General features: G+C 45.1%; 1 protein-coding gene across 4 annotated transcripts in view; it reads left to right on the forward strand.

Moving 5' to 3' along the window:
- Positions 1-17,052, forward strand: part of pdzrn3b (PDZ domain containing RING finger 3b) — a 123,734-nt gene that overhangs the window by 68,150 nt on the left and 38,532 nt on the right. Inside the window, exon 1 of one of the 4 annotated variants that reach the window (XM_023996166.2) lies at positions 7,247-7,408. The exons of the other annotated variants lie outside the window; for them this stretch is intronic. Within the exon in view, the coding sequence (XP_023851934.1) occupies positions 7,403-7,408 (6 nt within the window). The 5' untranslated portion in view covers positions 7,247-7,402. Of the gene's footprint in view, positions 1-7,246; positions 7,409-17,052 lie in introns of those variants that run through there. 4 annotated transcript variants of the gene reach the window in all.

The following is a 17,052-nucleotide window of genomic DNA, read 5'->3' on the forward strand; positions in this document are numbered from 1 at the left end:
CATGCTCATTGGGTGGCTAATGACGCAAATAACAGCAGCCAAACAGCATGCCTCCAGAGATGGGGATTCAGAACAGAATCATCTCGTCCCCTTCCTCAACATACAGTGCATTCGGAAAGTATTCAGATCCCTAGACTTTTTCCACATTTTGTTACGTTACAGCCTTATTCTAAAATTGATTAAATGTTTTTTTCCCCCTCATCAATCTACACAAAATACCCCATAATAACAAAGAAAAAAAACTTTTTGTTTTGTTTTGAAAAAAAGATTTTTATATGACATTTACATACAGTGCCCTCCACTAATATTAGCACCCTTGGTAAATATGAGCAAAATGGACTGTGAAAAAAAAATCTTTGCTGTTTATCCTCTTGGTCTTTCATTCAAAAATATTCACAAAAATTGAACCTTTAATTGTAAAATTATTGAAAAAAATGTGAATGTGAAATAAATATTTTTCTCTGAAATGTGTTCCACAATTATTGGTACCCCTAGAAATTCTTATGAGTAAAATCTAATTGAAGTAATTCCCATTCATATTTCACGTTAAGTTCAACTAAGTGATTAGGAACACTTAAGTGGTAAGCCATAACTTCCTGTTTCGCTGGGGTATAAATATGAGGTGACACACAGGCCAAGTTCCTGCATTTCTAAAAACCTGTTTTCTCTTTGTCAGTATGGTGTATTGTGTRTAGATTGATGAGGGAAAACAAATAATTTAATACATTTTAGAATAAGGCTGTAACATAACAAAATGTGGAGAAGGGGTCTGAATACTTTCCGAAGGCACTGTATGATGGAGAACATGGAAGTTCTACTACATATTCTATGGTTATTACAATGTCATGACTCTAGGAGTTCATTTTAGTCTAAACTTCAAGTTAAAGTTAAAGAATAATAATCTTGGAAGTTAAATAATAACGATTATAGGACACAAGTAGAAGCCCTTTAAAAGATACAGTGCCTTCAGTCTAGCTGCTATAGAGTGAACAAAGGTATACAGTATGTGTTCTGCGCTAGTAAAAAAACAGCATAAAGTTGTATTGCTAATTGGCCAGCATCGCAGGTTCCTTGARGGTTTCTCTGGCAAAATAAGAAGATAGACAAGCAGAAAAGCACACATGTACAAAAGCAGACATGCTTTAGTGTTCTGGCTTGCAGGTCTGCAGCTACTTTTAAAATTCCCATTTCCTTGAAGGTTTACTTCCAGTTTAGTTTGGAGATACAGTTTGYCATAAGCCTTTTCCCTGAACCCACATGGAACTATCTTTAAGGCATATGGGTCTTTCTATAAATAATGGGGCAAATGTGTGACATTGGTTTCAAACCATTTTGAAATGTTGATCCCAAACTAAAAAGGATTTTCATGCAGTTCCACATGTGTACTTAGAGCAATAGATATGCAAATTGGCCCATAACTCCAGCTATTCAACAACATAGGTCTAGGACTATAAATCCTTTAAGCAGGGTTCATACAGACACTGGCAAGTTAAAATGAAGGACTTTCAGGGATTGTTTTAATTACTGAATTGTAATTTTCAAGGACCTAAATGTTATACAATTTTATCATTTATATAATTGGACATATAGGTTGTAATATAGAACCCCCCCCCCCCAAAAAAAAAAAAAGCATGCAAAAAGTGTCACTTTAAGATAATGAATTTGTTAGGCCTTGCCAATGCATTGATATTCAAAGTATTATTACATTATAAAATATGTGAGAATAATGTGGACATTGCCTGACTAAATAGATTGGAYGCATGCATGGCGATTTTCTGTAGCCTATGTGGCCGACGCAGGCACACATAWTAAAGTCACGAATAGCGGTAGCATTAATCTCACCATCGCTGTTTTTATAATGAGAAAGTGACCAAAAACCAGGTTCCTTTTWCAACGTAWGGATTTGTATGGAAAGCCAASTTGAAGCCAACAATAGATGTTGTCGTCCTCGTAATAACCGCACGTGGTTTAACCGCAACAGAGTAACGTAACACCCTTCAGTTGAAGCGGYGGGAAACAAACGAAATTGGCCACATCTCTCACAAAAACGGATCAAAAATGAAATCACGGATAATTAAAGGRAGCATGAGAATGTATAAATTGGCTACTCCGTGTCCAATCCGAGGCACAGCAGCATGAACTCATTACTTTGACTCTTTCTCTGTTAAATCTAACAAGACCCTTAATCAAGCAGACCGCAACAGATGATCAACATACATTTGATGGGATATTAGATCCAACGTSGATCCAGGCACAACTATCTTCACCGGTGCAACGAATAAGACACAGAAATATTGTGGACGTTCCTTGCGACCACATTTCTCCCAGCACTTGGGTTGTTGTTGCATCGCATGCGCTATCACAACAGATGTTCGTCACTTGACTGTCATTTGAAAAATATCACAACAGCTGTTCGTACCTTGACTGTCATTTGAAAGATTCCTCTCCGGATCAGATGATGATGTGTGAAAATATCATGGTGTAACTAATCAGCTGGAAAACCAAATGCGCATCCAACAAGAGTTATGTAAAATTATTGAAGAACCACGTTAATGACAGTATCGATTTGGGTTTTAAGTATCAAGGTACGSTGCCTCTTTAGAAGCATTCAATTTTGCAATTTAATTTTGCAATGACCAGTGAGATATACCTGCTGGTGCTACAGGTGGGTGCTGCTATGATGACCAGTGAGCTGAGATAAGGCGGGGCTTTACCTAGCAGAGACTTGTAGATGACCTGGAGCCAGTGGGTTTGGCGACGAGTATGAAGCAAGGGCCAGCCAACGARAGCGTACAGGTCGCAGTGGTGGGTAGTATATGGGGCTTTGGTGACAAAACGGATGGCACTGTGAYAGACTGCATCCAATTTGTTGAGTAGAGTGTTGGAGGCTATTTTATAWATGACATTGCCGAAGTCGAGGATCGGTAGGATGGTCAGTTTTACGAGGGTATGTTTGGCAGCATGASWGAAGGATGCHTTGTTGCGAAATAGGAAGCCGATTCTAGATTTMATTTTGCATTGGAGATGTTTAATGTGAGTCTGGAAGGAGAGTTTACAGTCTAACCAGACACCWAGGTATTTGTAGTTGTCCACATATTCTAAGTCAGAACCGTCCAGAGCAGTGATGCTGGACAGGCGGGYAGGTGCGGGCAGCGATCGATTGAAGAGCATGCATTTAGTTTTACTTGCATTTAAGAGCAGTTGGAGGCCACAGAAGGAGAGTTGTATGGCATTGAAGCTCATCTGGAGGTTGTTAAAACAGTGTCCAAAGAAGGGCCAGAGGTATACAGAATGGTGTCGTCTGCGTAGAGGTGGATCAGAGAATCACCAGCAGCCAGAGCGACATCATTGATGATGCTTGACATTTTACACATTTTGTTACAGCCTTATTCTAAAATGGATAGAAATATATATATCCTCAGTAATCTACACACAATACCACATAATGACAAAGCAAAAACAGTTTTTCTAGAAATGYTTGCTAATTTATTCAATATTAAAAACCGAAATACCTTATTTTACTTAAATATTCAGACCCTTTRCTATGAGACTCGAAATTGAGCTCAGGTGCATCCTGTTTCCATTGATCATCCTTGAGATGTTTCTAAAACTTGATTGGAGTCCACCTGTGGTAAATTCAATTGACTGGACATGATTTGGAAAGGCACACACCTGTCTATATAGGCTCCCAGAGTTGACAGTGCATGTCAGAGCAAAAACCAAGCCATAAAGTCGAGGAATTGTCCGTAGAGCGCTGAGACAGGATTGTGTCGAGGCACAGATCTGGGGAAGGGTACCAAAAAATGTCTGCAGCATTGAAGTTCCCCCAAAACACAGTGGCCTCTATCATTCTTAAATGGAGGAGGTATGGAACCACCAAGACTCTTCCTAGAGCTGGCYGCCCGGCCAAACTGAGCAATCGGGAGAGAAGGGCATCGGTCAGGGAGGTGACCAAGAACCAGATGTTCACTCTGACAGCTCCAGAGTTCCTCTGTGGAGATGGGAGAACCTTTCAGAGGGACAACCATCACTCCAGCACTCCACCAAACAGGCCTTTTTTATTTATTTATCTTTTATTTCACCTTTATTTAACCAGGTAGGCAAGTTGAGAACAAGTTCTCATTTACAATTGCGACCTGGCCAAGATAAAGCAAAACAGTTCGACACATACAACAACACAGAGTTACACATGGAGTAAAACAAACATACAGTCAATAATACAGTAGAAAAATAAGTATATACAATGTGAGCAAATGAGGTGAGATAAGGGAGGTAAAGGCAAAAAAAAGGCCAAGGCGAAGTAAATACAATATAGCAAGTAAAACACTGGATTGGTAGATTTGCAGTGGAAGAATGTGCAAAGTAGAGATAGAAATAATGGGGTGCAAAGGAGCAAAATAAATAAATAAATACAGTAGGGGGTGAGGTAGTTGTTTGGGCTAAATTATAGATGGGCTATAGGTGCAGTAATCTGTGAGCTGCTCTGACAGCTGGTGCTTAAAGCTAGTGAGGGAGATAAGTGTTTCCAGTCTCAGAGATTTTTGTAGTTCATTCCAGTCATTGGCAGCAGAGAACTGGAAGGAGACGCGGCCAAAGGAAGAATTGGTTTTGGGGGTGACCAGAGAGATATACCTGCTGGAGCGCGTGCTACAGGTGGGTGCTGCTATGGTGACCAGCGAGCTGAGATAAGGGGGGACTTTATGGCAGATTGGCCAGACAGAAGGCACTCCTCAGTAAAAGGCACATGACAGCCCGCTTGGAGTTTGCCAAAAGGAACCTTAAGACTCTCAGACCATGAGAAACAAGATTCTCTGGTCTGATGAAAACAAGATTGAACTGTTTGGCCTGAATGCCAGGCGTCACGTCTGACGGAAACCTGGCAACATCCCTATGGTGAACCATGGTGTTGGCAGAATCATGCTGTGGGGATGTTTTTCAGCGGCAGGGACTGTGAGACTAGTCAGGATTGAGGCAAAGATGAACGGAGCAAAGTACAGAGATCCTTGTTGAAAACCTGCTCCAGAGCTCTTAGGACCTCAGACTGGGGGCGAAGGTTCAACTTCCAATAGGACAACGACCCCAAGTACACAGCCAAGACAATGCAGGAGTGCCTTCGGGACAAGTCTCTGAATGTCCTTGAGTGGCCCAGCCAGAGCCCGGACTTGAACCCGATCGAACATCTCTGGAGAGACCTGAAAATAGCTGTGCAGCATCGCTCCCCATCCAACCTGACAGAGCTTGAGAGGATCTGCAGAGAAGAATGGGAGAATCTCCCTAAATACAGGTGTGCCAAGCTTGTAGCGTCATACCCGAACCCTAAACCCTAACCCTAATGTAATATTTGAGTTTTTTATTTTTTATAAATTAGCAAAAATGTCAACTGTTTTTGCTTTGTTGTTATGGGGGTATTGTGTGTAGATTGATGAGGGCAAAATACCACTTAATCAATTTTAATGTGGAAAAATTCAAGGCGTCTGAATACTTTCCGAATGCACTGTAGCTTTGTTTCACCTTATAGTATATCTTAATGCAATAACCTATTTTTTTTGCAGATTATTATCAAAGACTTATCAACAGCTGTAACAAGTTGTCCAGTGTAGGAAATCCTCACTGGTGCCCTAGTTTGTCGCACRACCCATACAAGGTCACATTTTTAGAAAGCAGTGGAGGAGACAAAGCTCTGATTTAAAGCAAGAGAAGGTGTATTTGTTGGCTCTTTTTCTGCTCCAACTTTCACATTTCAGCACCCTACTCTCACTAGTGTTGAGATGATTTCCGAGGGGCCTCTGGAAGTCAACCCAAAAATGTTCCAAAAACTTTTGGCTTGAGAGTGCAGACAGAGTAGTGTGAACTGAACTCTCTCCACCCTCTACCCGACTTCCCCTCCCAGTCCCTATCCCGGCCCTTTGGTCCCCCAAGTTAACTGCTCTTTTGGGAATCTGTAGCAGATAAAGATTGATGTCATTGTCGGTCGGAGTCTTTTCCTCCCTCTTCCCCTCCTTCCCTCGTCTTGGTCTTATTCATCTTCTCATGACCACCAGTATAATTACAGCAGCTAGCTCCTCAACTGAACCGTCCCCAGAATGAGCTGTTTACTTTGGGCCGCTTGCCTCTGGCTACTGTGGCTGAGCGCTGATCCCCATAGTACTCAGCGGGGGCAGCCACACAGTCACCAAACTCAACCAGGCGCGCGCCCGCCAGCCCTGCTCATCCAGGCTCCCACCCAGCCGCCACACTTCTTCCAACGCGCGACCGCCATAACCGCGTCGTCCATATGACCAGTCTACCCATGCTTTCTCTCGTTAGTAGTGGTAGCTAGAACAGTAAGACATCAACTCTTGTTGAGGAAAATCATAATAATCATAATTCATTTTAGTAATGGGTTTGGATGTATGAGGAGGCATTAAGCTGGCTCTGGATGGGCATAGCTACCACATTTTGTTTTCCCTTTGCCCAAAGGCTGAGGAGGAATGAAGTGGCGTTTTTTCATTGAGACTTTCCCCCACACYAGTGGCTATACCGTGTATTATGTCAAAACAAGCTMTACTGTTTTCAGTTTTAATGTYACGTGCACAAGTACAGTGAAATGCCTTTTTAGCAAGCTCTAGTGTACTTGTGTTTCCTTCAGGAGAGTGACACTAAGACTTGGAGGGAGCAGAATCAACAACCTCTGCATCCTTCAAGACAGTTGCTTTGTGAAGGTGTTAAAGTTCACAGTTAGCCATTGTTATGTAAATGCAGCTGAAAAATACCCTGGACCTGGGCTTGGCCCAATGTCAGGGCAAGTCCGCCTTAGCCATGTCCCAGTGAGACAGGGGTGCCGGTCGGCGTAGAAGAAAAAGTCTGAGTCTTTTGGGTAAAACACTGGGATAAATCCTCATTGCGAACTCAGCAAAATAATCATCTGCCACTGCCTTGTGCAAGGGAGGGGAGAGGTATTTGTTTACCAACAGCCCAGGGAAGCTGGCTGTTGGGCCACAAAGACACATAATATATTCCTTCCAGTTGGGCTGATCATGTGTAGTGTTGGTTGGTTGCAGGGCCCCTGCCTGCCTGCCAGCCAGCCAATCTCAGGCCCCTGGGCCCAGGTGCTTCCTGTCTACAATTTGGAAAAGCGTGAGTGAGCTCATGATGGGCCAAGTCAACCATGAGCATTACGCCCTCCCTGCTCCAAGCCCCATGGGATCGGCAATAAGGCTTTAAATATCCAACTCTATTTTCTCTCTCTCTCTCCCTCCCTTTCAGTCTTTCCACCTCTTTTTCTCTCTTGTAATCAGTGATGGCAGATACATTTGTCACTAACGTCGGTGCAGGGAGTGAGCTGAAACGTTAAGTGGAGATCCTTGTAGCTCCTCTCCGTCTATTTGTTTGGCTGTTTCCTACTGCTGAGGTGTTGCTTGTGATGCTGGTAAGACATGCTGATTTTACCCATGAATCCTATCTTGGGCTGTGCTGTCTGTGTGTTGTTCTGTGGCTGTTCCCTGTGCCTTTCTGCTCCCTGTGCTGTTCTTGTTTTGGAAAGGAGCTCTCAGGTCCTTCCATGCGTGTGCACACAGCGTACATGCATAATGTAGAAGTTGTGTCCAGAGTGCACGTTCGAGGCGTAGAATATTCGAGCAAATATTTTCACAAGTGAGAGGGGATTTACGCGGTTTTGTGCCAGCTGTGGCAGTACCGTAAAACATTTATATGCTCCCTGAAAAATGCATTTTATGTGTAACTGAAGCTGTCGCCTGTTAAACKGAGCCTCAGTCGACCTGTTAGAGCCGTGCGTTTTTCACAGGAATGATTCTTATCCAAAGGGAGAAGATGGGAGACTGAGCTCTATGTGTGAGGATCATTCTTGACATCAGTCCAGCTAGTCTGGAGCAACATCAGTGGCAGAGGGGTAGAGAGCCTCCTAGTGGCCACAGTCTGCACTCACAGCCTCAAGCTCTGGTTCTAAAAGTACTACTTCTATATCAACTCTAAAAATAAAACAAAGTGTAAATCAATTACAGCCAAGCTTTTGGATGGTTGTTTTAGTCTTGATGATTTTTGTACCTGTTTTACATAMATTTTTGTGTTGTCTGAGATTTATGAGACAACAGCTGACTAACTCTCCCCGTACGTACACAGTTAATTTAACTCGCTTATATTTTTWTCTCTTGACACATGAGCGTTTAACWTAACAAGGTATGATTTATGACCACCATGAAAGGTATTCTTTTCRGTCTCCAGTAGAAGCTTGAGAATAAGTGAGCCACTCAGCTGTCAAATCATGGTGGAAACAACAGCAGGCTTTTGGTTTTGGGATCCTCCCTTCAGCCAGCTCCTTGCCTCTCCAGAAGGACTCTTTCACCTTGGCTGGTTCTGGTTTTAAAGAAGGGGGCAGAACATAGAATAGCATTATTTGTCTGACAGACAGCAGGCAGGACTTGTTTGTTTCAGGGCTGGTGTCATCCAGGAGGCCTGGTGCTGTGTAGAGGACTAGCTAGCCGGGGCAGGCTAGACAGAAGCGTCGGTACATTAACTGCTCATAAAATAGCTGATGTCACTCATTCACAGCCTGGCCCCAGTTGTCTCGCGTTTTGATTGGTCCTGACGGGGTATTTCCATGGTGATGGGGGCAGTTAAGGTGGTGGTGTTTACTTCAGTCTGCAGCATACCCAACTAGTCTGCCTAGCCTGACGCCAGCCAGAGCTGCGTCTGCGTGTGCTGCTGATAAGAGACTGCATGCCACCGCTGCACGGTGACTGTTGAACTCCTAAAGGTTGGGTTAGGCCAGGGTCTGTCTCAGTTAGACAGAGAGGGCTGTTTGCTCCAACCAGGCTGTACCGTCTAAAGAGTATAATAAATAACCTGAAAGGACAACTGAACTACTCAATTCAGGCCAGTTCCMTCGAGCATTTTTCCCACCAATCTGTTGACCTGCTTTGAGAAGGAGAATTGAAGATTGAAGCCCGTAGATGSACCTTGCTCGTTTGATTGCACTCTTCCAGTTAAGTACAGTGGCTCTACTTAACCTCCTGCTCTCCTGTCTGTGAAAGAGTGAAAAATAAAAGACCAGAGGTCAACTACAGTTCACGTGCTGTCACTGTCCTCTGGGGTGACCTTAAACCGATTGTCACCACTCCAGACTGCTCGTTTCAGACTATGACCTTAAGAACATACATAGACAGGCTGAACGGGTTCATGAAAGCGTCAATTCAGTTTCTGCTGAATGGTCTCTCTATCACCTCTGGCCGTGTGGTGGTGGACAAATATAGAATTGCATTGGAACTGGCGTCTTTCTCCCATTCTCATGCTGTTCTAGTTTACCCACAGCATTCGAAAGACGTGTTTAATCAAATAAATATTTGGGGACATTTTATACATTTATTTTACACGTTTACAATTTCACCGTCTTCGCCTTTTCAATTCGGCTCTGTGTTGGCTCCAGATCTCCAGATAGCTGTCCCGCGGCAAGGCCCAGGAACAGCTGTGGAAACAGCACACAGTGAGCTGTAGCGACTAGCGAGGGGGATCTGGCGTGCTGGATCCACGCAGCTCTGTGGAGATGGAAGTTTTCATTTCCTCAGGATATAGCGTCGGCTGTTTGAACAGGTGGTGGAGGAATCCTCCTGGGACACCGGCTCCACTCATGTCGTCCAGTTTTGGACTCCTCTCTTCAGCATCGCATTCCCCAGCCAGCAGCACAGACGAGCAAAGCAGAGTAGGCCCTGCACAGAGCAGAGCAGCACAGGGGCCCACTCTTCCCCCTTCTGCTCTGCAAGTCCTCTCGTGATTGAGAGGCGTCACGCTCCCAGCCCACTCCCGTCCCAGCCCGTCCCACATGGCAGGCTCCAGAAGAAAAAGCCCAACCAGACGCGTCTCCTAATGCGTTTCCAGTCCCCCCTGTCATTGGGGTTATTACTGCTGTGTGCAGCTGGGCTGTGCTGGGACTGGGGACCTGGGAGCGCCTGTTAGGGGGGAAAGTGAGCATCTGAATGCTCTAATTACAAGAGGAGGGGATGTGTGTGGGACTGGCTGTGTGTTTTGTGTTCTTACCCCCAGGGGCGGGGATGCACACTGCCTGAGTCATACTAGACTGGAGCCATTGCATCGTGTCTCTCTCTCCCTCTCCTCCCACTGCTTACACAACCAGCTGGGCTACGGAGATACACAAACACAGAGAGACATAGATTTACTCGATGGGAGGATGGAGAGAGGAGTGCAATGCGGAGGATGAAAAGGGAGGAGGAGGAAGAAGGGGAGGAGGAAGAGGRGAGCGTGCGAGGCCCTGGGTAGATTTATGGCTTGCTGTTGAATCTAGCAGGTAAATACCAGGGAGGCCCTCCTCCCTCCCACCTCCCCCGGAGGAAAAGGCTCTGGGATTAGGCCACTTGTTGAAGCTGTTTGCACAGATTCTCAGTTCGGTACAAAATCCTGCAGGGCAGGACCTGTCTCTCCACCACTCCCACTTCCACTCTCACTTMTTTTCAGTCTGCCTGTCTGTCTGTCCGCCTGTCTGTCTGTGGTTTTCCTGTCCCTGTCCCTCTTTCGATCTCTTGATATCACAGTGTCATTTGAAATGTCAAAGAGCGAGGCAAATGACCGAATGCTTTGAACACATTATGCTTAAAGAATTGTGTTGAACTCTATTTTGCTTTCTATTACCTGTTTATTACCATTCAGCCTTTGACTGCGTGAGCACACTAACACGCGTGGCCAATAGGTGGCGGTATGACCCTATAGAATCTGAGCTTCGTCTATTAGTTTCCAGAGAGAATATTTTCACCTTGCCCTCATTTGATCTGACTCCCTCAGCCAAAAGGTATCTCGTTAGTGCAGTGCACATTTAAATACACCATTGGGTGCTGTAAAGCATTTGCCAGACAGTTGTTTTYTCCCTCTGCTGTCTAAAAGACATTAGTATTTATTTACTGGTAGAATGCAAGGTTTCGGTGCTTTAGATCATTTGTGTCCAGGACGTCTGGRGCATAATAAATACGCCTAGGTGAGCATAATAGACTGGCTGAACACGCCCTTATTGATTCAAAACAGGTGTCCATTGGTCACAGGCGCACTGGCTGTCATATGATTATCTGATAGCCTGTTTGCGTGTGGGTCATCATTTGCTCAGACGGCGGAAAGTGAATTCCTCTAACGGGGGGTAGAACACAATCAACGTGTAAACAAAGACCTCCAGACGAACTGATAGCCCGTGTAGCACTGTTGCACATGCTGTAGAGGTAATCCAGTACGTTTGCGGAGCTGTGTCCATAGTGTGGTGTTGAGGCAGTGTCAGAACAGCAGCTCTGTTCCAGTTCTCCTCTGTTCCAGTTCTCCTCTGTTCCAGTTCTCCTCTGTTCCAGTTCTCCTCTATTCCAGTTCTCCTCTGTTCCAGTTCTCCTCTTCCAGTTCTCCTCTGTTCCAGTTCTCCTCTGTTCCAGTTCTCCTCTGTTCCAGTTCTCCTCTGTTCCAGTTCTCCTCTGTTCCAGTTCTCCTCTGTTCCAGTTCCCCTCTGTTCCAGAACGTGAGCAGCATCCACAAGGCACTTTTAACCCCAAATGAATCCTCTTCGTGTGGATGGTGACGCCTCAACGTTCGTTCTAGTGTTTCTCAACTGGACCCTCTAAATGGGCTGACCTGGTAGGTGGAATCCTGGAAGGCCAGGCATCTATCCCCCCTTCACACGACAAGGCCTTCTATGATGGAAAGTGGATACAGTCATCTCTGAGGGTAGCTCAGAGCAAATGTAGCATAGTCAGAGCGGAAGGCAGAGTCTGAGATTTTGTAATGGCAGAAAGGCATATATATATATGTTTATATATATATATACATATTTATATTTGTCTTTGCCTGTCTAAGTGTGCATAGCCGCTGGAAGCAGGGGTGCTAAGGGGTGCTACAAAATCAGAATTAAAATAAAATATGAATAATAAAACAAGTGGGTTTTTTAAACAAAATTAGTGCACTGGGCCTTTACTAGTCCKGTATTAGCAGACCGATATAGCCGTCTGTAGCGCGGGAACACATAGGGTGTGTTAGTGTACATGGGTGGGTGGATGCAGATGTGTTTAAGTGTGGGCTAAAGTTCAAGAGTGTGTATTGGTTGTGTGACAGTAGGAGTGTATGTACAGTACGTGTGTTTTGGCATGAGGGAGAAAGGCTCACCAGGCAGATTTGTGATGTAATCAGGAGTTAATCTGTTCCCTGATGCTTGCTGAGCGGCTCCAGTGCCACAGGGGCCACAGCACAACCCCTTTTCTGCAGGAGTTGACCTAGCCCTATCCTCAACCCTCGCCCTCAGCCCTCAGAGCMCATTTGAACTGATAATCTCATCAGGAGAGTGAGGGCACTGAGAGAACAAAAGCTCTACTTCACCTGAGCCCTCACACTCAGTGCACATCAAGAGCTTCATTTGACCCCACTGGATGAATGGGTGGATGGCTGGAGTAATCACATTGCATAACTGAGCCCAGCAGAGCAGTAGAGCGGCTGGGCTGGTTGAGCAGGAACCACTACTGTGCTGGGGCTGCACACAGAGGTGAACAGACTGGCCATGGCTTACTCATTTCTTATTATCATTCAGCTGACTCAGGCATTGATAATCCACAATATTTTTAAGAGTTGTATGGTTCCAAACAACAAAGTATTTTTATGTTTTTTTTTTTATCACTCCAGCAACCCAGATTTCTTTGGTTTTCATTCAGAAAAGGTACGATTTCTAGAAGCAAATAAATGGATGATGTGAACTGACGAATGGTGAGGTGAATTCTAGACATTTGGAGCTTATATTGAATATTGGGCTGAAAAGCTTGAGCTGAGAGTATTTTGATGAAATATTGTTCATTCCTCTCAGAATGTCTGCCCTCCCTCCATCTCTGTATGCCTTTATCTCTGAGAATAAAAGACCACAAAAACCCCACGAAGACAGCATGGTCTTAAGAGGAACATCTTCAATGGACCGTCTTCCCCTTCACAAGAGGCCCGGAGCACTTTTCGGATCCAGGTTGCCATAGTGACGGACAGTAACAGTGCATGTTTCCTAGGCAACTTTCCCTGGTTCTGCCATGCAGGGTACATTAGTATTATTGTTCGGTCTTCTCAGACTCGGTCTACCCACTCAGAAGCCCAGAGACACACACACACACACAGGAAGCTGTCTGAGAGGAAAGCTCTTCATTCGAGTGTGAACAGGAGGTCAGCGATTGTGGTTGTTTGGAGCTACCATGAGCATCTTATCATACTGGCCCTTTCCAGCCATCAGTGTTGGAGTCCCATCTAAGCCCTAGCCTTGTAGCCAGATCCGTCTCCATACTCTGTCGTGTTTGTGTGGCCTGACAATGAAAGTCTGCGGAGTTGGCCAAAGTGCACACAGTTCTGGCAACTCTCTCTGAGACTACACTTCTTCYAGAAGGAAGATTCAAATCCATTCACTTTGTCACGTCCATGCTGCAGCGGAGTCGTCTTGTTGAGTTATGGTGAGGTTTAGTCGTGGCTTTCTGTGCTCACCTGTTTGCCTCATTAGGGCCCAGTGTCTGATGGCGCATGAAGGAGCAGCATCAAAGCAGAGTGGCCTGGCAGTAATGAGAGGCCTTGTCATCCTGTGCAACTCAATTAGCCCAGACTGGCCAGTCCCTCAGGAAGACTAATGACACCCCACTGGGACCACAGACCCCCGTAGGGAGAAAGAGGGTGTGGGTTTAGGGAGGCAGTGGTGGGGGGGTGGTGACAGGTACCAAATAGTKCCGTCTTCACTCTGGACTTCTGAAGTAACTAACCTCAGTACATAACACAGAGCACCRTATCCACACATTGGAAAATGCAAGGCCCTACAACACAGTGGGATCTTTACAGACATGGCACTGGTTCTCATGCTTGAGTATCTATAATTCATGTTATCCCTTAGGATCTCTTCGATAGTCAGTCAGAGATTACACCTCTCATCGGTGGTCTGCGTATTCATAGGCGATCCTATAGTTAAACTGTTCACTTTCATTACTGTTATCTTGGCTWGTGATGGCTGTGGCCGGTCAGGCTCCGTGGCCCCACTGACCTTGCTGTCTMCAGCCGTTCACTCACCAGCCAGCACACTGAGCTGTGGTTGGCACATAATAGAGCCTCCCTTCTAACATTGATATTTTTCAGTCCATTGGCTTTTCAGGTGAGTTAGAGTCCGTGTGAATGGTTTAGCGGTAGCTGRCAGTGAAAGATAAAGAGCCACTCTTGAGTGTGAGTGGACTGATGAAGAAGACTTGGTAGTGTGCTGCTTCTGCTATGAGGTTGACAGATGGCGGTGGAATCGCCTGTATGACCCCTCACAGAACACCAAGCCAAGCTTCTGTTGTTTATTCAACCTTTCAACCTCCTGTGTTCAGAAATACGTTCTAACTATCCGCTTGTGGAGATACGGGTTTCATTTTGATTYAGTTCTTTATTGAGGATGTAGTCTTTCAAATGGTGCTTTGCCCGCCTAGAGTGTGGCTTCCCGTTGTGGTGTAGCCCGTCGATGGCAGAGTCTGTGTGACTTGTATGCGCAGCACTGWAGCATCTCATCTCAAGCCATCTCTGTAAGTCCATGGTGCTTGTCCCAAGGAGCCAGCTGCTGGAGGTCTCTCATTGTTTTAAAGGGACGGTTGGGGTAACCTGCTGGCAGGGACAGGGCTGTGGCCTGGGACCCCTCACCTTACCGGACCCCACCACGAGCCCACGGGACCTCTGTGTCAGGGGCCACAGCTTGAGTGACAGGTACAAAGTAACCATTCTCTGCTGTGGGGTCCCGGGGAGAGGCGGAGACGCCGCCCCTGTCACTCACCCGTACCGGGACAATGATGTGGGCGGGAAAGGCGATACYCTTGCCTCCTTTGTCTCCTTATTGAATTACAGCACAGGTTGTCTTTGTGTACTCAGAGAGTAATTGAAAACGTGACAAAAAAGGAGKGTGGAAAATGGAGGATGTGCTCCAGCGCACACAGTCAGTCAGTGAAAGGAGCCAATGAAAGTGAATATCAGGGCATGGCATTCGGTGCTGAACGCAGGGCTCAAGTGATCCTTTTTGTAGGTGTAAAGTCTGGATGGAAGCGGGCTGTTATGTGATTGGAGGAATTGTGCCATTCTCTAGAGAAGTGAAGTCATGTTCAGGGCAGTTCGCTGCAGRCAGAACTTAACCTCATTGTGGACCTGGAATATAAAGTCTCCCAGTGGTCAGTTGGGATATAGGAGGATACTTAGGCCCACCCCCTCTCCTCACTGCTTGGGGTGAGTGGACAGTCAGCGATCACTTGGGGAAAGCATTTACAATGTTCTCACATAAACACACAGTCTTGTGCGTTGAGCGTCAGCTCCAAGTAATCCTCGGCAAACACGTGCACCATAGAATTCCTCTGTCCATCACAGATTTCTTATCTGGATGATGCAGTAACTTTTTGGGCGACCCCGACAAAATTCGCATAGAAATGAGAGTTATAAATCTTTCATTCTAATTTTTCGAAGAAGAGGTAGATCTGTTCTATGYGTGCTATTTCTATGCTTCCCATTTTTTTAAGTTTCATTCTTGCGTCTTTCRTCTCAGTTTTGTATACCAGCTTCAAACTGCTGAAAATACAATATTTTTTGTTATGGAAAATATATTTCACAGTGGTTTAGATGGTTCAATGATTTGCTTACACTATACTTGATTTTTTTTGTCTCATAAACTATTAGAATTTTAGAAACCAGGAAATGGTCGGAGCGATTTCTTTCATAGTGCATTTTTTATTTATTTKTGTCTCAAATGTCTCATTTCAGCCATATTATATGATAGAACTCCAACCCAAACCTATTGAAAAGCTTTTTTCCTAGTAAAACACATTGGATCTATTTTAGGGCAGTATTCTACCCTCCCCTATCAGTCTGTAATGCCCCACTTCTGTCATGATGACCCTATTACACATGAGGTGTGTAGAGCACCGGGGAATGAACCACAAAGCCCCACAGAAAATGACCCACTGCCACAGGAAAGGGAAAGCGTGTGATTACATGACCATAACATGGAGCCGGACAAATAAGCACACACACATGCACTCAGGGGAAAGAGAGTGGGGTGCATAATGGTTTGCTCTCTGTGGGTACACGAACACATCAACGTGCCCTTTTCACATTACTCCCTTGATTACCTTAATCCTGCCTCTGTCATATGCACCAAGGGATCTGAGGGTCATAGGTCAAACCGTCCCCGTGATCGCTCTCTGCTCTCTTCCAAAATCACTGACTCCTCATTATACAACAGGGCTCTCTCTCTACCCCCTCTCCTTCTCTCATTCTCCCCCTTCCCCCTCCTACGCCCCCCTTTCACTGTCTCTCTCCCCCCTCTATCTCTCTTTCTCTCTCATCTTTGTAAATTAAAAATATATACAAGACCAGTCCCTCATCTCTCCCTTTAATGGAGCCAACAAGTCCTCTTCGCTGTGCCATAGCATTGTGTTCTGTAATGACAGCATTTGCGGAGCACTTCAGTGCGAAATGAAGTCGGAATTGGATGAAAACGGTAGGGCCAGGCTCTTTAAAACCAGACATATTTTTCTCCTATCCATTTGGAGAGAACAGGGGAAAGCATAGGCTAAATGTGTGGGCTTATTATTTTCAATCAAACACTTCTCTCTAAGGGTCTGTGGTGGAAATAGCACTCAGGGAATGACAGTTTTACTAATGACATGGGGCTCATGAAAGTGTACCGCACCTCAATGGGGAAAACAGCACTTTATGGCAATTTTACCATCCCCAACCTGAAGTGAAATGCTCTCTGAGATACAGGGGCTTGGAAATGGATTGGCTTCATCCAGCATCTTGTATTGATTTAAATACCATCTCTTTTTTTTGTCCAATCTCTGGAACATAACCAGCTAATGGTCACTCATTATGCGAAAGACTGAAAGACACATGGCAAAATTACTTCCTGTGAAAGACTGAATAGCAAAATTAGCTGTGTTGTAAAAAGCATTACGTTTCATAAGTGTATGTGGGAAATTAACAAGGACATTGCAAGCAATCACCTGTTTCCTATTTGCATTTTTGTTATGGATTATAAACCCCCCACACAGTATTTGC

The sequence above is a fragment of the Salvelinus sp. IW2-2015 genome, linkage group LG11 (genome assembly GCF_002910315.2).
Source record: "Salvelinus sp. IW2-2015 linkage group LG11, ASM291031v2, whole genome shotgun sequence".
In the NCBI taxonomy this organism is placed as follows: Eukaryota; Metazoa; Chordata; class Actinopteri; order Salmoniformes; family Salmonidae; genus Salvelinus; species Salvelinus sp. IW2-2015.